At 49.4% G+C, this 21,401-nt stretch overlaps 1 protein-coding gene across 1 annotated transcript in view; it reads right to left on the bottom strand.

The window, feature by feature from the left end:
* DDB1 (damage specific DNA binding protein 1) overlaps positions 1–21,090 on the bottom strand; it is a 36,736-nt gene extending 15,646 nt beyond the window's left edge. Inside the window, exons 1-10 of the mRNA XM_056132075.1 lie at positions 20,844–21,090; positions 18,976–19,124; positions 16,713–16,829; positions 16,199–16,420; positions 12,811–12,925; positions 8,475–8,572; positions 6,430–6,588; positions 4,945–5,028; positions 4,256–4,372; positions 3,597–3,699 (exon numbers count right to left, since the gene is read on the bottom strand). Of these exons, the coding sequence (XP_055988050.1) occupies positions 3,597–3,699; positions 4,256–4,372; positions 4,945–5,028; positions 6,430–6,588; positions 8,475–8,572; positions 12,811–12,925; positions 16,199–16,420; positions 16,713–16,829; positions 18,976–19,124; positions 20,844–20,904 (1,225 nt within the window). The 5' untranslated portion in view covers positions 20,905–21,090. The remainder of the gene's footprint in view (positions 1–3,596; positions 3,700–4,255; positions 4,373–4,944; positions 5,029–6,429; positions 6,589–8,474; positions 8,573–12,810; positions 12,926–16,198; positions 16,421–16,712; positions 16,830–18,975; positions 19,125–20,843) is intronic.
* Positions 21,091–21,401: the final 311 nt, after the last annotated feature.

Raw genomic sequence — 21,401 nt, forward strand, 5'->3', positions numbered from 1 at the left:
AACTTGGAGCCAGTCATAATACAATGGGGAGCATTTGCCTTGCACACACTGACCCGGGCTTGGTCCCTGGCATCCCATATGGTCCCCCAAGCACTGCCAGGAGTAATTCCTGAGTGAAGAGCCAGGAATAGCCCCTGAGCCTGGTCAGGTGTGACCAAAAAAAAAAAAAAAGAATTGCACTCAAGGCCTCACACAAGGCAGGCAAGTACTCCCTTTGTGCATACTGCAGCTAAGGTTTCTGTCTTTAAAATAAATCAGACGGGGGCTGGGGGTGGTAGTACAGTGAGTAGGGCATTTGCAGTCAACCTAGGTACAATCCCCAGCATCCCATATGGTCCCCCAGAGGCCACCAAGAGCAATCCCTGACCAGAGGATTGTTCCACGACTTGGAAGCTGGACTCACATGCTGGGGGAAGAGGCAGCTCAGATAGAGAAGGGACCACTAAGTAAAGGGCGCTAGTAGGGCCCACTCGGGATGGAAGATGTGTGCTGAATATAGACTATAGACTATAGACTGAACATATGGCCGCTTAACGCCTGTATTGAAAACCACAACAACCAAAGGGGGAGAGAGAGTAAAAGGGAATGTGCCTGCCACAGAGGTGGAGGGTAGGTGGGGAACTGGGGACATTGGTGGTGGAGAATGGGCACTGGTGGAGGGATGGGTACTCAATCGTTGTATGACTGAAACACAAGCACGAAAGTTTGTAAGTCTGTAACTGTACCTCTCGGTGATTCATTAAAAAAAAACAAGCAATCCCTGAGCACAGAGCCAAGAATATTATTCCCTAAGCACCACCAAGCGTGGGCCAAGAAGTAAAACTAAATAAAATTAAATCAAATAGGAAAAAATTTAAAAGGAAGCTTGCTCTTCAAGCTGTATTCTCCTTTCAACAAGTTACTTTTCTTGCTCTGTTTCTTTTCTTTTCTTTTCTACTCTGGAGAAGCCTGTGTTCTCTCTTGAATAGTATTTCCCTTTCTCTCCCCTGTATCCTTCTAAGTAAATTTCAACAAAAACAAAGTACATTTCAGTAAAAACTATTCTGTTTGATCACAAATTATCATTTTTTATTTTTTTGCTTTTTGGGTCACACCCGTCAATGCACAGGGGTTACTCCTAGCCCTGCACTGAGGAATTACCCCTGGCGGTGCTCAGGAGACCATTATGGATGCTGGGAATCGAACCAGGGTTGGCTGCGTGCAAGGCAAACGCCCTATCTGCTGTGCTATTGCTCCAACCCCCTTGATCACAAATTAAATAAAAAGGAAAAAGAAAACAACAACAGGACAGCAAACGAGGCCAGAGCGCTCCAAAGGCTGAGGCAGCTGGGAGAGAGCAGTTCAATGGGGAACTCGGTCCTTGCACACGCCTGGTTCCATGCCAACAGTCCCCCTGAGCACTGCAGAGTGGAACCCCAACCCCACCCCGCCCCATAAATGGACGGAGCAAATGCTATGCGATCTGGAGGCCCAAGTGTGACCCTCAGATTCCAGGATCCAGGTCCCCAGCACTGCCAGGAGAGACCCACGGCCTTCAAAGGGCAGAGTCAGGAGCAGCCCGAGTGCTACTGGGTATGACGCAAAAGCCAGAAACCAACAGAAAAGGTAAACAACATTTTTATACAGTTTTCCCTCTTTTTCCTACTAACCTAAAGGTTCTTTGTTTTTTGTCATGAAGCTTTCTTTTTGGCTGGAGCAATAGCACAGTGGGTATGGCGTTTGCCTTGCACATGGCCGACATGGCTGACCCAGGTTCGATTCCTCCACCCCTCTCGGAGAGCCCAGAAAGCTACCGAGAGTATCTCGCCCGCACGGCAAAGTCTGGCAAGCTCCCCGTGACATATTGAATATGCCAAACACAGTAACAACAAGCCTCACAATGGAGACGTTACTGGGCCCGCTCGAGCAAATCGATGAACAACGGAAGGACCGTGACCGTGACTTTGAATAAAATTTAGAAGTCTTTTCCATTTCAAAATTAGTTATCCACCAACTTTTCCTTTCAGTTTCTGTATAGCTTCCTATATTTTTACTTTGATACGAAGAGTGAACACAAACAGTTCTTGTCCCAAATGACTGCCTGTATTTCCAACACCCTTTATTAAAGAGAATTGTCTTTCCCTGAGACCACACAACTCAATTCCCATTCCCAACTGTCTATTTCTGGACTTCTGAGGCTGCCTCTGAGTTGCCTCTGAGTTTCCTGCCTCTTCATGCACTGAAAGCACACGTGTAATGTGTAATTCCTAAGATTCAACAGCATGCTTTTACAATGTAATGGCCTAGTTCATCTCACTGCTCCTTTACTTTTGTTCTGGGCCCACATCTGGCAGTGCTCAAGGGTTACTCCTGGCTCTGCACTCAGGAATCACTCCTGGTGTGCTCAGAGGACCAGAAGGGTAGGCAGGGATCGAACCTGGAGTGGCCAGGAGCAAGGCAAGCACCTTAGCCACTGTATTAACTCTCTAGGACCTTGCTGCTCTTTCTAAAGTATTTCCCGTGGGGACAGAGCTATGGTAAAGTGATTGGGTAAAGAGCTTGCCTCACATGCAGTCGACCTGGGTTTGATTCCGAGCATCCCATATGGTTCCTGAGCATCGTCAGAAGTAACCCCTGAGCACTTGGGTGTGACCAAAAATCCACTGTCACTGTCACTGTCTTCCTGTTGTTCATCGATTTGCTCGAGCGGGCCCAGTAACGTCTCCATTGTGAAACTTGTTACTGTGTCTGGCATATCGAATACGTCACGGGGAGCTTGCCAGGCTCTGCCATGCAGGCGAGATATTCTCGGTAGCTTGCCGGGCTCTCCGAGAGGGGCGGAGGAATCGAACCTGGATTGGCCATGTCGGCAGCGTGCAAGGCAACCGCCCTACCCGCATGCTACTGCTCCAGCCCACCACAAATCCAAACAATTAAAATTAAAAAATAAAGTATTTATTGTATTCTTGCTTCTTCCTTTTGCCATTTGGATGTTCACTTACCTAAATCAAGAAAAACAACCAACTGGTACCTTTTTTTTTTGGGTTTTAGTCTTTGGGCCACACCTACCAGGGCTCGGGGTTTACTCCCGGCTTTGCGCTCAGGGATCTGAAACCAGACGTGTATGGAAAATGCTCTACCCGCTGTACTGTATTGCTCTGGCCCCAAATGATGCCTCTATTGATACTTTTTAAATATAAACCTGCTGCACTATCAATCCGGCCCTTAATATTTTCCGTTTTAACCTAACTTTACTTTTAAATATTGAAGCCTCTATCATTTGACTTGCCATTATGACTCTTTTCAGTGGGGAAAGGGAGGTCTGGCCACACATCAGCGATGCTCAGGGAATTCTTTCTGGTTGTGCTCAGGGATCACTCCTGGCAGAACTCACGAAACCATCTGTGGTATCAAGGATCAAATCGGGTCAGCCGTGCACTGGACAGGAGCCTTAACCCCTGGAACTATCTCTCTGGCCCCAATCACTTAAAATGACTTCTCTGAACTCTTCGTTCGATCCACTTTCCTCTAGCTCCTACTCAAGTGTTTTTACAAGTCCAAAGGTCAGGTTCACTCAAATACAACCGAGGTCTGAGGTTCGTCCACCCCAAGGCTACCTTTGATGCCTGGTAAGTCAATGCTGGCATGCTCGTGAATTCCAATTCCGTTCCGGATGATCCGCAAGGAACCTTCCTTGAAAGCCCCAGAGCAAGTGACCAGCTGCAAGTAGAGAAAAGGTTTCTATGGAAGCTCCTCTAGAGACTGAGGCCATCCCACTGTCCAAACAGAAAGTAAGCGACACTAAATCCAAGAACTTGGGAGCTAGGTTTGAGGATGCGGACTTAGTATATATTCATGTCCAAATCTCCCAAACTGACTGAGATGACTGGCCGTACTAGACCATGAAGCAAAAAAAAAAAAAAAAACTCCTAGAACCCCTGCTTCAAGCGAGCGTGTCTCCACCCCTGGAACCTAGTTTACTATAAAGGGCAAAGGAGCCGGCGTCAGATGGGCCTAACATTGACTTGTGTATGTGATCTTGGACAATCTTCCTCAGTCCAGAGATCCGCACTTCTAACAGTGACTGGGTAATTAAAGATAACTACTGGAAACGTCTGGCAGGCCATGATAGGTACCCAATAAATGGTGGTTGCCCCTGCCTCCTTGGGATTAGTGAATGAGGCGCCTAAATGTTATCTCCAGTGCACACTCCCCGTTCTAGATAACTAAACGCAGTGGGCACACCAACTATGCGCATCCAGGATGAAGTTCTTACCTGTCCCTGCCCCTGCCTCTCGAGATCCACCACGCACATGTCCACGATGGGTCCCAAGTTGGTAAAGGTTTCCATGGCTACTACGTAGGAACCTTGTTCATTGCTGTCAACATTGAGCTGAGAAAAAGAACAATGTTAGTCCTGGAGCATTGCTCTTAACAGCACCACCTTAAAGAGACGGCGATTACCCAAAAGACCTCAACTGTAAAACATCCTTCTTGGATACCACTGGATGCTTCCAGAACGAGGCTTTTGACTAAGGTTCATGGTTATTCTATAGGTAACCCACATTGAGTCAGAGATTTCTAATCTGGAGTCCCACAAATGGAGCTCAGAAGAGTTGGGAAATTAACCCTTTTTGTCATGTGCATTATTCTGCAGAGAAGCTCCAAAATGTTCACGTTCTATGAATTCTAAACTCACACATTAGTTATGCCCTACAGTGGAAGGTAGGAGCTGGGTTTTGCTCTTCACTGTACTCACTGCACCAATAACGTTACCTAGCACATTTGTTGGATGAACTTTTGAGACAGAGAGCTAGTCACTGTAGAACATAAACGTACAAGTAGAAAGCTGAGCAACAGAAAGCTGGATGATCTTAATTTAAACTCTGAGACACCAAACTTAACAGCAACTGAAGAAGCAGGGAAGGGGGTGAAAATACAGGCAGAAAGAAAACGTCCCCTTACCTTCACAAGCTGGGAGTCCCCGAGGCGAGACCCGACAAACACAACACCGTTATCAAGGTATGTCAAGCACTCAGCAATCGAGGTCTAGAAGACAGTCAATGACATGGAAGAAATCAGAGCGGGCTCCGCCAGGAATCCAGACTCCCTCCCACCCACCTCAGAGACGTCTGCTACATGATTCCTGAGCCAACTTCAAATCCTGCAGCACACTGAACCAATGTGGGTCAGTCTCTGAAATGAGTGGCTCCATTTATCACATCCTGACAGAAAAATCTGTAACTGATCTTAAGAGATGCCTGCTCTGAACAACCTACTGCTAATCCCAATCATTCCAATTTACGCAAAATAATGAAAAACTATCAAGTTTACTGCATTTTATTCTGAAGGGGACCACAGCTAGGTGTGCTCAGGGTGGACTTCTGGCTCGATGCTCAAGGATCACTCCTGGTGGGGTTCAGGGATCATATGCAGTGCCAGGAATTGAACCTGTATTAGCTATGTGCAAGGAAAGCACCTTACCCATTGTACTATTTTACCCAGCTCTGCATAATTCTTAAAAGTTGAGGGGGTGGGGCTGGAGCGATAGCATAGCAGGTAGGGCGTTTGCCTTGCACGTGGCTGACCTGGGTTCGATTCCCAGCATCCCATATGGTCCTCCGAGCACCGCCAGGAGTAATTCCTGAGTGCAAAGCCAGGAGTGACCCCTGAGCATCGCCAGGTGTGACCCAAAAAGAAAAAAAAAAGTTGAGGGGGCAAATAATCTCCCTGAATCAAATAATCTGCATCAGATGAATTTTTTAAAAAAAAAGTTTATGTATTTTTTACATTGAATCACCTTGAAATACACAGTTCCAAAGTTATTCATGATTAGGTTTCAGTTATATAATGTTCTAACATTCATCCCTTCACCAGTGCATTCTTCCCACCACCAATATCCCTAGTTTCCTTCTGGCTCCCCGCCCCCCATCCTACCTCTATGGAAGACATTTTTATTCTTTCTCTCTCTCTTTCCTTTTGGGCATTATGGCTTGCAATACAGGTTATCATGTTTGTCCCTTTCCCTCCTTTCAGCATGCAGTTCTTATGCAGAGCGATCATTTCCAAGTATCTTTGCACAATGATCCCTTCTCTATCCTAGCTACCCTCCCTCCACCACTACTTATGGCCAGCTTCCGACCGTGGACCATTCCTCCTAGCCTTTGTTTCCATCGGCCTCGGGTATTAATCTCATATTTAGATAAATCTCTAACAAGTCTCACAATGTTACTGGGCCCGCTCGCGCAAATCGATGAACAACGGGAGGACAGTGCTACAGTGCTCTAACTCTCAACTGTATCCTTTCCATTTTTTGTACTTGATGTGCCTGGTTGTGAGACTCACCAATCCCTAGATCATTCAAACATCAGCTTCCACAGCAAGGGTGAAGCCTGTCAGCTACCGTGATTCCCCATCACGCGGGTGTCAGGAGGGCAGGACCACACCTACCTCTCCGAGGAGTTCCACCCGCAGGTCCTTGAGGGTGACGGTGCCGTCCATCTGTTCCTCCTTCTCCAGCAGCAGCATGAAGAGCCGTCCTTCCATGTCGCCCAGCAGATAGCGGGAGCCGTTGGGGTCCACGCGATTGTGACACACAATTGTGCTTTGCTACCGATAGGGAAGGCACGGTTACTGCACGACACACCTGCTTCACAGCAAACCCTAACGGGCTGCCATTCCTTTTACCAAGCCAGTCACTTCACAAGCAAGGAATCAATTCAGCTAACACTGCATCAGAAGTTTGAAAGTTTATTCACATGTTATTCTATCAGAAAATAGCAGTATATCAACAAGGAACTCTAAATAGGCACAGGACTGTGAATGTTAATGATTTTTTTTTACCTTCAAATACAAAAGAGGGGGTCAGAGCGGGTAGGGCACTTTCTGTGCACATGGCCAACCTGGGTTCAATCTCCAGTATGCCATATGGCCCCCCCAAAACCGCCAGGAGAACTCCTGAGTGTCGAACCCCTGAGCATCACTGGGTATAGCCCCCAAACAAACAAACAAACAAAAAAACCCTCAAAAATAGGGCAGTTAGTGAGCTAGTACAGCCAGGAAGGAGTTTGCCTTGATGCAGCAGACCCAGGTTCACTCCCTGGCACCCCATATAGTTTCCCCAAGCCCACAGGAGTGATCCCCAAGCACAGAACCAGGAGTAAATCCTGAGCACAACTGGGTGTGATTCCCCCACCAAAAAAAAAATACCTTCAAAGGTCTGAAATTCTTATGAATGTATTTTCAAATCTATATAATTTATCACTTTATGTGACTTAACATCATAATCAATAGGATTGTAAAGCATTTTCTTTCTAGTGGCCAGAGTAATAGTACAGTGGGTATGGCGTTTGCCTTCCACACGGCCCACCCAGGTTTAATCCCTGGCACCCTATATGGTGCACCCCCCTCCCCATGTCTGCCAGGAGTTAAGCCTGGAGCACCACCAGGTGTGGTCCAAAACAGACAAAAGAAAAAATAGTTCCTTCCTTAAAGTTGGTCCAGTAAGTGCTGGGGATATGGCTCAGTGATAGAGCACTTGCCTTACACATGTGAAGCCTGGTTCAATTCCCAGACCACATGGTCCCAGAGCACTGCAGAGAGTGATCCCTTAAACATGTGTAAGGGGATTAAAGGGGGTACCAGGGATAGTATAGCGGTTAAGTGATTTTCTTGCACACAGTCAATCCCATTTGACCCTGGCACTGCACTGACAATGAGTGACCTCCAAACACAAAGCAGGCGAAGTTCCCCTGCCAAATCAGGCGTGGCCCAAACCCTCAAACTACAATAACAACCTGCCTTTCTGGAGGACGAGGTGGGGGTGGGAGGGGGGAACAGGGAACAGTACCAATCCAAAAGTATCCCCCACACACGGCAGTGGGAGCCTCCAAAATGAAAAAAAATCCGGCCCAGTCAATACACAAGATAAACTTAATTTGATTACCATTTCTCTAAACGCAGGTGTTATTCTCTTGGGAGGAGGGGAGAGGAGGTGGGGGGCACACCCGGAGATATTGCAGGGCTTACTCCTGGCTCTGCACTCGTCATCACTCCTGGCAGTCTTAGGGTACCATCGGGGTGGCAAGGATTGAACCTGAGTCTGCCACATGCAAGGCAGGCCCCCTACTGTCTCTCCAGCTCCCCCGTGATTTTTTAAGGGGGATGGACTGCTGCTCATGGTGCTGGGGTAAGGGATTGGAAGGTACTGTTCCCTGCAGTGCAAGGAATAAAGCAAACCTCGGACTCTGCATGTGCCCAACCCTTTGAGCTGCATCTCGCCAAGCACGCTCTTTGTTAGCAAAACCAGGTCAATCTTTCTTTTTATTTCCAGTGACGAACACAGTATCCTATATAGAGAGCAAGGAGTGAGACACACACCTGTGAATCTCCTTTGACAGAGGGAGAGAAATGAAGACCTAGGTAAGACCTGGGGGAAAGTGGGGGGAGGGGGGAGATAGGAATTAAAAAAAAAAAAAAGAGGGATTCCTGCTCACCTTGATGATCGGAGGGGCGATTGCCAGGTATTTGTCACCATTGTGATAGGTGATGGATTCCTGCCCAATGATGATGGCCCCTCCAAAGGGCTCTGGAACTGCAAGAGAAACATGTATCAGCACTTGAGATCTACCAAGCCCTGAAGTGCCGGGACACTGATCCAGTTATATCTAAGGCAAACGTTTTTTTTTTTTTGCTTTTTTTTTGCTTTTTGGGTCACACCCAGCGATGCTCAGGGGTCATTCCTGGCTCTACACTCAGAAATCACTCCTGGCGGTGCTTGGGGGACCATATGGGATGCCGGGGATTGAACCCAGGTCAGCCGAGTGCAAGGCAAACATCCTACCCACTGTGCTATCGCTCCGGCCCCAAGGCAAACTTTTAAAAAAATTATTTTTCTTGGGGTTGGAGAGAAGAGTTTAGCGAGGAGGGCACTTGCTTTGCACACCGCTGACCCAGATTCAGTCCCCAGCATCCCGCAGGCTCTCCTGAGCACAAGAGTAATTTCTTAGTGCAGAATCAGGAAAAACCCTTAAGCATCACAGAGCATGATTTAAAAATATATACATATTTTTTTCTTTTAATTTGGGGCAGCACCTCCCTAGCAGTGCTTGGGGATCTATGGGGCCATACTTCCAGCAGTTCTTGACGAACCCAAAGAAAGGGGATGGCACTGCTTGGGCTCTGCAGTGTTGTGGATTACACAGGCCACCTGAGCCAGCAACATGCTAGGGCCTCCAGGCTGTGGTTAGGGTCACACCCAGCAATGCTCAGTGGCGACAGGAATGTTCAGGGAACCATGCGGTGCCAAGGACTGACTAAAGCTGGTACATGCAAAACATATGCCTTAGGCCCTGAACTCCCTCCCTAGGCCCCCAAAAAGCCAATTAAAAAAAAAATATATATATATATATAAGAGTTCAAGAAATAGAATAGTCATTTCCTGAGAGTCCTATCTAAGAAATTCTAGGCTGGTCATTTCTAACCCTAGTCAAGTTTCTTTCTTTCTTTCTTTCTTTCTTTCTTTCTTTCTTTCTTTCTTTTTTTTTTTTTGGTGGGGGGGACAGTGTGGGGGTCACACCCAAAAATACTCAGGGCTTACTCCTGGTTCTGTGCTCAGGGGTCACTCCTGATGGAAGCTCAGAGAACCACACGGAGTGTTGCAAAGCGCCTAACCCACTGTACTCTCTCTGGCGCTAGTGCTTCTTTTGAGAGTTTCTGACTTTCAAGGGGTGGGGAGTTGTCTCAGTTCTCAGTTCTTCCCATTTTTCTCAGAAATTTCTGATTCTTTCCACCTAAAAGCTTTTACTTTCCCCACCTCCTACCTTGGTTTAATTCCCTATCAGAGCCACCATTTAAAAGCACCATGTCGGGGCTGGAGCGATAGCACAGCGGGTAGGGCATTTGCCTTGCACACAGCCGACCCCAGTTCAATTCCCAGCATCCCATATGGTCCTCCGAGCACCGCCAGTCATTCCTGAGTGCATGAGCCAGGAGTAACCCCTGTGCATCGCCGGGTGTGACCCAAAAAGCAAAAAATAAATGAATAAATAAAAGCAGCATGTCTGAAGGGAAATGTGTGTGATCATTGCATGACCGAGACTTAAACCTGAAAGCTTTGTAACTTTCCCCACAGTGATTCAATAAATGAATATATTATAAATAAATAAATAAATAAATAAATAAAAGCACCATGTCTCCATGAGGTGAGACACAGTGTGGAATAGTCCAGAATGTGGAGCAGAGAGAACCTGGGCTTTGGTCAGGGTTGGTGGATCGGGAAAGCAGGCATGGGCAAGTCCCTTGTTTCCTCATCAGCAGAATAATCAGATAAGCACTACGGATTCCTCCAAATTTTAAAATGCTTTAAACACATTTTTAAGATGTATTTAAAACCATTTTCAAAACAACTTTTCCCCTCCCCCGAGGGCCAGAGAGATAGTACAGAAAGGAAGATGCTGCCTTGCACGTGGCCAACCCACGTACAATCCCTGGCACCCCATGCAGTCCCCCAAACCAATCCTTTGGGCACAGCTGGGTGTGTCCCCAAAACCAGATGTTCACAAAAATCTCACAAATTTCACAAAAATGTTCACTTTCTCTTTCCTTTGTTGGTACTATAGGGACAACCAAAGGTGACACCCTGGATTGCGATGATCACACACACTCAGTCGTGGTGTACCAACCACACACTATTACAGTGCCAGGGATCCCAGACAACAGTGGTGCTTGCTACAGGGATGGCATTCAAGCATATGGAGCAGTGCCAAGAATCAAATGTGCAGCCTCAGGCAAGGAAGAGGCTAATACCTGAGTATCTTACGGTATTTTCCTCTTAATAGGTTTTTTCTTTTGCAGGGAGGAGGTGAGGCGGCACACTCGGAGGTATGCAGGGCTTACCCCCAGCTCTGCACTAGTAATCTACTCCTGACAATCTTAGGCTACCATAGAGGTGCCAAGGATCAAATCAGAGACTGTTACATGCAAGACAGGCACTCTACTCACTGTACTAACTCTCCAGTCCCCTCATTTTTTGGGGGGGAATGGACTGCTACCCCAGGACCCTACTGGACCCTAATTTTGAAGTTTTTAATGTTAAAAGGAAATGATCCTATTAAATGAGACACTTTCCATATTCCATGCTGCATATCAATCTCAGTTCTGTCTCTTCCATCCCAAATACAAGCAAACTACGGAACAAGAGCGGTAGTTCAGGGGCCAGAATGATAGTACAGCGGGTAGGGCATTTGCCTTGCAAGAAGCCGAGCTGGTTTGATCTCTGGCATCCTACATGATCCAGGAGTAATTCCCAAGTGCAGAGTCAGGAGTAACCCCTGAGCATCTCCAGGTATGACCCAAAAAGCCTCGCCCGTAACCCCTGAGCATCTCCAGGTATGACCCAAAAAGCCTCCCCCCGCCACCCCCCAAAAAAGGAACGTAAAATAAAGTATTTTGTGCCTGCTAAGGGAGCAGGCTGGCCGGGAGGAGGAACTGAGACAATGATGGAACAAAGGGCACACTGATGATGGGACAGGTGTTGAAAAACTGAGTATTTGGGGGTCCTGGGGGTGGGTTTTGGCTAACACCCGGCAATGCTCAGAGGTGACTCCTGGCTCTGTACTCAGGAATTACTCCTGGTGGTGCTCAGGGGACCATATGGGATGCCGAGGATCAAACCTGGGTCAGCCACGTGCAAGGCAAAAGCCCTACCTATTGTACTATCGCTCTGGCCTACCGAACACTGAATATTTGAAACTGTATTGTGAACAACTCTGTAAATCACAGTGCTTAAATAAAGTTTCATAAAAAAGGGGGGGGGGGGACTATAGTTCAATGTGTAGGGCATTGGGCTTGCACACAGCTGACCCAGGTTCAATCCTTGGCACCCCATCTGGTTCCCCAAGCCCACCAGGAGAGAACCCTGAGCACAGAGCTCCTCAGGACTAAGCTCTGAGCACTGGCAGGTGGGGACCAAACACAAAAACTAACAAAAAAACCCACAAATATAGGCAAATTTCTTGAATATGGCACGAAGAACAATCCCAAAGACAGAAATAGAAAAAAGAAGGGGGGCTGTACAGCTGGCAGGATGTTGGTCTTGCATGTGCCTGACCCAGGTTTGGTCCCCAGCAGTCATTTAACCCCTGAGCTCAACCAAATGTGGCTCCACCTCCCTCCCCCCCCCACAAAAAAGGCCTTCCCGTTGATCGTCGATTTGCTCGAGCGGGCCCAGTAATGTCTCCATTGGAGACTTTGTTGTTAGTGTGTTTGGCATATCGAATACGTCACGGGGAGCTTGCCAGGCTCTGCCGTGAGGGCGAGATACTCTCGGTGGCTTGCCGGGCTCTCTGAGAGGGGCGGAGGAATCGAACTCGGGTCGGCCATGTTGGCTGCGTGCAAGGCAAACGCCCTACCGCTGTGCTATCGCTCCAGCCCCCCCACACAAAAGAAAAGGAAAAAGAAATGGAAAAAAAGGCAAAGGAAAACACAGTTGGAGAGCGCAGACAGCAGGAAGGTGCTGAGCAATGCCTATGCGAGTATTACAGCACCTGCATACTGAGCTGAAGGAAAACAGGAAGGAACAGAACAAGATACCGGACCAAAAACGGGGGGTGGGGGTGTGGGGGTGTGAACAGGGCTAGGGCCACAGTACAGCGGGGAGGGCATTTACCTAGCATGAGAACACCCGGGTTCGATCCCTGATACCATATATAGTTTTCCCAAGCCACCAGGAGTGACCCCTGGGCACAGAGCCAGGGGAAAGCCCCCACCACCCTACCTTCACACACACCCCTAAACAGGGGTGGACGCAAACTCCTGAAACAACCAACCAACCTGCAATCACCATGGAGGCCTCTGCCTCCACGTTCTCCTGCTTCCAAGGGCCCTTATTGAACTCCTTCTCTCGGAGAGACACCTCATAGGTTTTGACATGCCGCCCCTGAGGGTCCTGTGTGGGGAAAAGTACAAGGGTTTGTCAATTTCTGGGAAGGGTGGCCCTTGGGCTAGGGAGGGGTCCTGAAGAGAACAAGTCAGCAACACTCATAGGTGACATTCCTGACACCTAGCCCCCACCCTCGTCCACCGGCATCTCAGCCAGGCAGCCTATTATGGCCTGCTGGTGTTAGGCCTACTGTTCGAGCAATTCATTCAGCCAACAAAGACAACAATCAGTAGAAAGAATTTGTCAGTCCCTATCGCTACGAGATACAACGCACACAGACACTGAGATAGACAGACATATAAAAGTGTGTGTACACACACACACATGCGTATATGCAAAGTGTGTGCATTTATATAACTATGACATGTACACAAACAAACACACCCCATTTTCCTTGGCCTCAAAAACCATACCAAAAAAAAAAAAAACGTACGAAACAGCTAAGAAACAGCACGTTATAAAACTAAACATACACCCTAAGAGATTTAAAAAAAATCGGTTGCTATAGCACAGCAGGTAGGGCGTTTGCCTTGCATGCAGCCGACCTGGGTTCTAGTCCCAGCATCCCATATGGTCCCCCAAGCACCCAAGCACTGCCAGGAGTAATTTCTGAGTGCATGAGCCACGAGTAACCCCTGTGCAATGCTGGGTTATGACCCAAAAGGCAAAAAAAAAAAAATTGGTTGCTACAATTCTTTTTTGATGTTTTTGTTTTTGGGCCACACCCAGCAACGTTAACTCCTGGCTCTGCACTCAGGAATTACTCCTGGGGGTGCTCAGGGACCCTATAGGATGTTGGGGATGGAACTTGGGTCGGCTGCATGCAAAGCAAACCCCCTACCCTACCCGCTGCAATGTAATGGCTCTAACCCTGGTTGCTACAAATCTTAAAAGCCTCTGATGGGACCACAGGGAGAAAAGAACACGCTGCTCCCTTCAAAATGAGTGAAACCGTTCACTGCCAACACCATCTTCCCCTTCTTCTGAACCATGATTCAGTTCCAGGACTGCCAAGGCGCCTCTGAGCCGTAAAAAGGCAGGGCTGCGGAGAAGGCTGCTCTCAGCTACGAGAGGGGGGCCTCGGTGAAGGCCAGCTCGAGTCTCAACAGCTGTGGACAGAATTCAACCATGTGCTTCATGGCAAGGACCATCAACACTAGCACCCCTTTGTGTATCTTAGCTGACTTTCACAGGACAGGTGTTCAAGTCAAATCCGGGGCACATAGCAGGAGATAAATCATTTGCAGATGGTGAAAAGATTTCCCCATTAATGAAGAGGAGTAAAACTCAATCTCATGGGGCTGGAGAGATAGCACAGTGGGTATTGCGTTTGCCTTGCACGCGGCCGACCTGGGTTCGATTCCCAGCATCCCATATGGTCCCCTGAGCACCGCCAGGAGTAACTCCTGAGTGCAGAGCCAGGTGTAACTCCCAGGCATCACCGGGTATGACCCAAAAAGCAAAAAAAAAAAAAAAAAAAAAAACAACCAACTCAATCTCATGCATAGTTTTCAAATTGGGGTTTTGATTCGGGGCTCTAAGGGACAGAGAAGTGAAGGTCATTCACAATCCACAGCTCTGAGGCTAGAAACAGAACAAACACCAGCGGAGGGTCTGGAGAGACAGTACCAAGATTAGGGTGACTGTCTTGACTGTGGCTAACCCCAATTCAATGCCCAACACTACACACAGTCCCTGAACACAGCCAGGCGTGAACCCCAAGTCTGGGCCTGGAATGACTCCTGAATACTACTGGGTGTGGCTCAAAAAAAAACAGTAAGAAATAAAAGATACAACTCTGCATCCCAACATCAATAAATTTTTATCAAACAAAGACAGGAAAACAAGTCTTAAGCTTTTATTTTCAGCTCTGAAAGTCAATGCACTAGAAACAAGCATAAACAAAACCATCTGAACAATTCAACCCTTTCAATCATTATTCCAGTCAGTTCAAAACTGTAATACTTATGGTAACACAAAGAAATAAAAATACATTTCTTTTTCCAGTACTTAACACAGCAACCCAAGTGTCTGCATGCCCACACATTGTACGTGGAACTGGAAAAGGTTTCCTTCCGTCATTTATTCAACCAGAGAGTGCAATGACTTCATTTTATTCAGTCCTTTGTTAAACAGTCCAAGGAGGGGGCGTAGCCATAGCATAGCCCGTAGAGCCTTTGCCTTGTAAGTGGCCAACCCGAACTCGAGCCCCAGCATCTCAAAGGGTCCCCTGAACCCACCAGGAGTGATTCCTTTGCCCAGAGCCAGAAGCAAGCCCTGAGCACCGCCAGGTAAGGCCCAAAATATAAAACAAAACAGTACTGGGCATAAAATCATGGTCTGGCTCATGCAAAGCAGGGAAGCCATGTAGAGGCCGAAAAGATTGATACTGTTTTTCCTGCCGTGATGTGTGGTAACTGTACATCAAAACCATAAACATTAACACTATCCTAAACATGTCACCTGAACAATAATAAATGTTTCATTTAGGGGCTGGCGCTAGCACAGCAGGTAGGGCGTTTGCCTTGCACACGGCCGACCCGAGTTCGATTCCCAGCATCCCATATGGTCCCCCAAGCACCTCCAGGAGTGATTCCGGAGTGCAGAGCCAGGAGTAACTCCTAAGCATCGCTGGGTGTGACACAAAAATAAATAAATAAACGTTGTATTTGAAACAACAACAACAGTGTTTTGCCAAGACACAGGCACAGACTGTCAGTCTGCTACTCTGCGATGGCTCCCCCACGCCCCACCCCCACCCCACATAACACAAATGACTGAGAACAGCTGCCCAGGATCAGGTCTGCTGAAGTTTTAGACACAGACTAAAATAGAAGTCAAGAGCCAACAGGTCATAAGAAAGTGAGTGCTGGACAGAACGCCAGTCTCTTCTTAGAAGACATAAATAAGGTACCACCAAGACATTTTCTTTTTTCTTCCAAAGGCAATTTCCAGACCATTTTTCCACAGTTAAAATAATCCCTTAGCACACCGGTTAGAGATTCAAAGGATAAACTGGGTCATCCTATAAAATGTTCGAAGACCCACAACCAAGGTATAATCTCAGGATTAAGTCCTGCTACAAGCCCCAGGGAGCTTCCTGCCTTCGTGGTAAGCACCAACTGCATCAAGAAGCGACTAAAATCGGACCCGTACTCCTTTTCACGTTCAAAGCATTCCAAGACGAATCCATTACTGACAACTCTACGCTACAGTACAACTATAAATCCAGACGTTCCCAAGAGCCTACACGCCAAACCTTTCCTCCCTCTTCAGTACCTGGTAGACGAAGCAGATGGTAGGTGCCTGGCAACCGTAGAGAAACTTGACATCGATGACATGTAACTCCTCCAGGCGGATGTTGAAGGCCTTGAGCTCTTTATTGTCCCTGTCTAGAGGAATAACCTTGAAAAGGCCATCGTAGAGTCGCAGGCCAATCATCCGGCACTCAGGGTCGATGATGCCGATAATGCCCGTCTCTGAGGGGCGGCCAATTCGGTCCTGAGAAGGGAAAGTGCAGGTAGGGAAGAACCTTGACACCCAGAAAAACCCTGGAAACCAGACATCACTTCCCCAAGATGCTCGCAGGAGCGGCAATGAAACCTGTGGCATCTATCTGGCATTTATGCCCAGGAGTCCAAGTGGTAAGGCAGGCCTTCTCGCCAACCGCCGAGTTGAGTTTTACAGACCAAGTTTTCCTCTTTTCTCTGCTCATCTATGCCCCGCACCCAAAACACTGAATTTTTACCAAAGTCGCACCAGGCAACTCTTGCCACCGTAGCAAACCCCTCACCTGGACATTGCCGTGGGCTCGTGTTATGATGTCAATGCTCTCGCCACTCTGTTTGTACTCCAGGATGCAGGCATTGTACTTGGCTGTCAGGATGAACAGAAGGTCCTTGCTCTCCCCCTGGAACCCAACGTTTACTATCAGAGAGGTGTCTTTTGAGTCAGGAGTACCTGCCCAGCTTGTCACAGCGGAGTCTGTTAAATTCCATCCCCCACCCCCAAGAGAAAAAGCAAGGTAAGTATAGACATATACTTACCCTAAGGCAATGTTTTCCGAAGTGGGCAATAAGACTGCCCTACCCCCACACCCAAGATCCACGAGGGTGGGGGGTGCGGGGGTCAGTAGGACTCTATCCAATAGGAAAGAGCTTTCTGTTTTGGTCACTTAAACAAGGAGGAGGGAAGGGGTACTGAGTGATTTTTGTTTTCTCCCAAAAGGGGGTGATAGGTCAGATAAGTTTGAAGATCTCTGCCCTAAAGATAAACAGCAAAGGCCAGAACCGAAGCTGGTAAACATCTAGTTCTTTTAATAATTCTCCATCTCTCTGCTCGACCTACACCTTCTTCATCTATTTCCAATTCAAGCTAATTTCAATCATCCTTCCAAATTCTTCAAGTATTTGGAGAATGAGGACCAAAAATGTGATGCTCAAAGTCTTCCATAATGCAGATATCTGTCTCCAAAGAATTTTATAAGAATGTTGTAATTATAATAAAGAGGATTATAATGAAAGGGCCAGAGGGAAAGTACAGCAGGAAAGGTGCTTGTTTTTTGTGTGGCTGACAAGGGTTCGATTCCCAGCACTCCATCTGGTTCTCCCAAGTCACCTAGAGTGATCCCTTAGCATAGAGCCAGGAGTCAGCCCTGGGCACAGCCAAGTCTGGCCCCAAAACAGAAACAAATAAGAACTAAAGGCTTACAATTAGAACTCTGAACCAGGCCAGAGAGAGGGCTCAATGGGCTAAAGCACATGCTTTGCACGAAGGAGGCCTCAGCTCAATCCCTGACACTGCAAAGTCCCCAGAACACCATTGGGCGCACAGGAGAAAAACTTGCCTTATACATGGCCAACCCCAATTCAAATTCTCAGCACCACATATGGTCCCCCAGCCACAGCCAAGAGTGATCCCAGAGCACAGAACAAGGCCTGTGCACTGGCCCCTTTGGTGTGACCCCAAAAAGCAAAACTAAAAATTACAACTACAACAGAAGCCGAAGTACAGTAGGTAAAATGCAGTCGACCTGGTCAATCTCTGGCAACCCATATGGTCCTGCCAGTGCTATCAGGAGTGATCCCTGAGCACAGGGTCAGGAGTAAGCTCTGAGCACCAATCCATGTGATCCAAAAAAAAAAAAAAACCACACCTGCATTTTGTTTTTTTAACAGTGACAATAATATAATTGTCTCTAAGATTGCTTGCTAAGTACCAAATACTGAGTTACAAATCTTTTACTACTCACAATAACCCATAACAATATAGTCTGGATACTTGTTACCTGCTTTGCAAGTGGGGGGAGGGGAGGAGGTTTGTCTGGAAGGACAAAACAAAACAGACAATCAAGGCTTAGAAAGGATAAGCAGCATCTAAAGTTAAAATGAAAAAAAAAAAAAAAAAAGGCAGCACTGCCCTAACTCTGGAGTCTCAAACTCTCACTAGAACAACCACAGTATGGCTACCCACATTTCACACCTTCCCCTCCAAGGAAATCAACTTGTGGGCCAAAGTGATAGTACAGAGGGAAGGGTGCTTCCCTTGCACGTGGCCAACCCTGGTTAAATACCTAGCACCCCATGTGGTCCACCAAGGCCTGCCAGGAGTGATCCCTGAGCACAGGGTCAGGTTCATGTTCTAAGCACCACAGGGTGTGTCGGCCCCAAAAACCAAAAGCACAACCAAATCAAAAACAAAATCAACTTGAAATTTTTTTTTTCTAGCAAATTTCTCCTGATACATCTAGGAAGCTTGTTCAAACATCTAATGGCAAGTCTTGCCATCCAAATAGAAAAAAGACTCAGGCCAGAGAGAGAGAGAGAGAGAGAGAAAGAGAGCGAGCTCAAAGGATGAGAGTACCCAAGTCCATGCTGGGCATGTAGGAGTCCTGGATTGCCAACACTGACAAGTCCCTGGGCAACACGGGAGCAGCACTGCCAGGTGTGGTCCCAACACAGAATCAAGCAAAAAATAAAGTTTCTCATCAGGCTCACTCCACCCCAAGAGACGATTAACATAAAATACTGTTCAACCCAGTTCTCCCTCGGCCTTACCTTGGGCCTGAAAAGCTCCATAACAGCGATCTTCCCATACATGCCCACTTCCTTGACAGGCCGAAGCCCCTCGGCGGTGACCACATAGATTTCTAATCTCGTGTTTTTGGCAATCAACAGGTTCAAGTCTTCAGCCGAAGTAAAGTGTCCTGAAAGAACAGATCCATTTGGGGGCTGGAGCCATAGTACAGTGGGGAGGGCATTTGCCTTGCAGTTGGCTGACCTGGGTTTGATCCCTGCCATCCCATTATGGTTGGAGCACCACCAGGATTAATTCCTGAGTGCAGAGCCAGGAGTAACCCCTGAGCATCATCAGGTGTGATCCAGAAAGAAAAAGAAAGAAGAAAGAAAGAAAGAAAGAAAGAAAGAAAGAAAGAAAGAAAATCCACGTGGGGGAGGGGTTATACAAGGCTGTCTGCTCAGAAGCAGAACCCAGACCTCCTGCAGAGCATGCACTCCATCCACTCAGCTATCTTGGGGCCATCTACCAATTTTGAAAGCCAAAGCAGTAGAGAACAATCCGATCATTTCCACTTAAATACCTGCAGGGCTCTCACACACTTCCTGGAACGCTCGAGTTCCCTCCATTCAACTCCTTTGCAGCCAAATCCTGCCCATCAGACCCAACAGTCATTCAACGGGGGAGGTGGGGGGGAGGTGGTGGTCCTCGGAAGTCAGACTGAGAAATCCGGACTGGACCGCATCCTTCAAGCCACAGCGGTTGGGGGTTGGGGGTTCGGGGATGGGAGGGGATACCTCTGAGATGGCCCCGTTATTTGTCTTACAGCCTGATGCTGACTTCCCCTCCAACGCGAGGGTGCAGGGGCGCCCTTACCGTCACCAAACACACCATGGTCACGTGCAGACCATCCTCGGAGCTTTGGACGTAAACAGCGGCTCATCTCCACCTCTTTTGCTCCCAGCATTCAATGCTGGCACACACACACACCCCCTCCCCCTCCTCGCCCCCCGCCCAGACCACGGACGCTTTCATTTTTCTCCCAACAACACTCGAGTTTGGAAATCGCGACTAGGACGTGCATAAGCCCTAGTGGCTGGGGGTGATCTTCCTTAGCGTTCTGCCGGGATTGGGGGCTGGGGGGGGTGGGTTTCGGGCCATTCTTCCCAGGGTCCCGGATCCCAGCAGCGTCTGCAACGATCCTTGCACGGGATCCGGGGTCGACACTGGCCAAGTGCAGCCCGGAGCCTCCGGGAAAAGGGGTGGGGGAGGGGGATCGGGGTTGGGGGGGGCGAGCACCCTGGGCCCCCCCTCCCCCGCTGTCCAGCAGCGCGCGCTCGCTCCAGCGCGCAGGCAAACAACAGCCCCCGGCGAGGCGGGCGCCTGGCCCGCGGGGACATTCCTCTCGTCCCTTCCCCCGCCGGGCCCCCGGGGCGCTCCCTCCGAGTCGCACGACCCCTTACCCCGCCACAGGAGACCCCCGACCTCCCCAACCCGCCGCCCAGCACCTCGGGGACCCGAGCAGACGCGCACGAGCCGACGCACACGTCCCTCTGCGATCGCCCCCGTGCCCGTTCCCGTCCTCGAGGCCAGGTGACCCCCAACCCTGCCCTGATGAAAAGTCACGATCGCCCCCGGCCGCGCACGCCGAATGCAGCTCCCCCCCCCCAAAAAAAGGCGTGGGCTGAGAGCGCTTGTCCGAAGGCAGGGCCTCGGGGAGGCCCCTCGGCCTCTCCAGAGCCTTCCATTCCCGGGCTCCCGTCCTCCTGTCGCGCCGCCCCCCCCGGGAGGCCTACCCCCAGGCCTCGATTTCCCCATCCACCCGCCCCCCCCCCCCCGCCATCCTCACTCCCGCCCTCGCCGGGGTCTCCAGCCCGCAGCGGGAAAGGGGGGGGGTGAAAGGCCTCACCGGTCACGCAGCCATTCACGGCGGTGGGCTTCTGGGCCGTTACCACGTAGTTGTACGACATGGCGAGGGCTGGGGCGGCCCGTGGGGACGCGAGCGCCAGGCGGCGAGAGAGATGGACACCAGCGAAGAGACAGGGAGCCCCCCCCCAGCCGCGCGCAGCGAACTCGGCGGCCGCTGCCTCCGCCCCGGAGACACGTTGCAGGCCAGAGCGGCCGCGGCGCGGGGCATCACGGGACGGCCTCCCCGGACCCCCTGGAGGACTCCCGGCTCCGGAGGCAGCCAACCAGAGAAGGCCCCGCCCCGGTGGCCCCGCCCCCGGCCGCCGGAGGCCCCGCCCCGTCCCGCCCCGCCGCCCGCCGCCCGAACCCGGAGGACCCGGATGGCGGCGGGCTGGCGGCGGCGGCCCTGCTGAAGCGACGGCCACTAGGCAGGTGGCTGCTGCGGGCGAGAGCGGGTGGGGGAGGTGCGCCGAGACCCCCCCGGAGCCGCCCCGCCGCACACTCGCTGCCCTCGCACCCCCCCCCTCGGCCTCCAGGAGCCGTGACGTGGGGGGGATGG

Source organism: Sorex fumeus, unplaced genomic scaffold (genome assembly GCF_029834395.1).
Source record: "Sorex fumeus unplaced genomic scaffold, SorFum_2.1 ptg000093l, whole genome shotgun sequence".
Lineage (NCBI taxonomy): Eukaryota > Metazoa > Chordata > Mammalia > Eulipotyphla > Soricidae > Sorex > Sorex fumeus.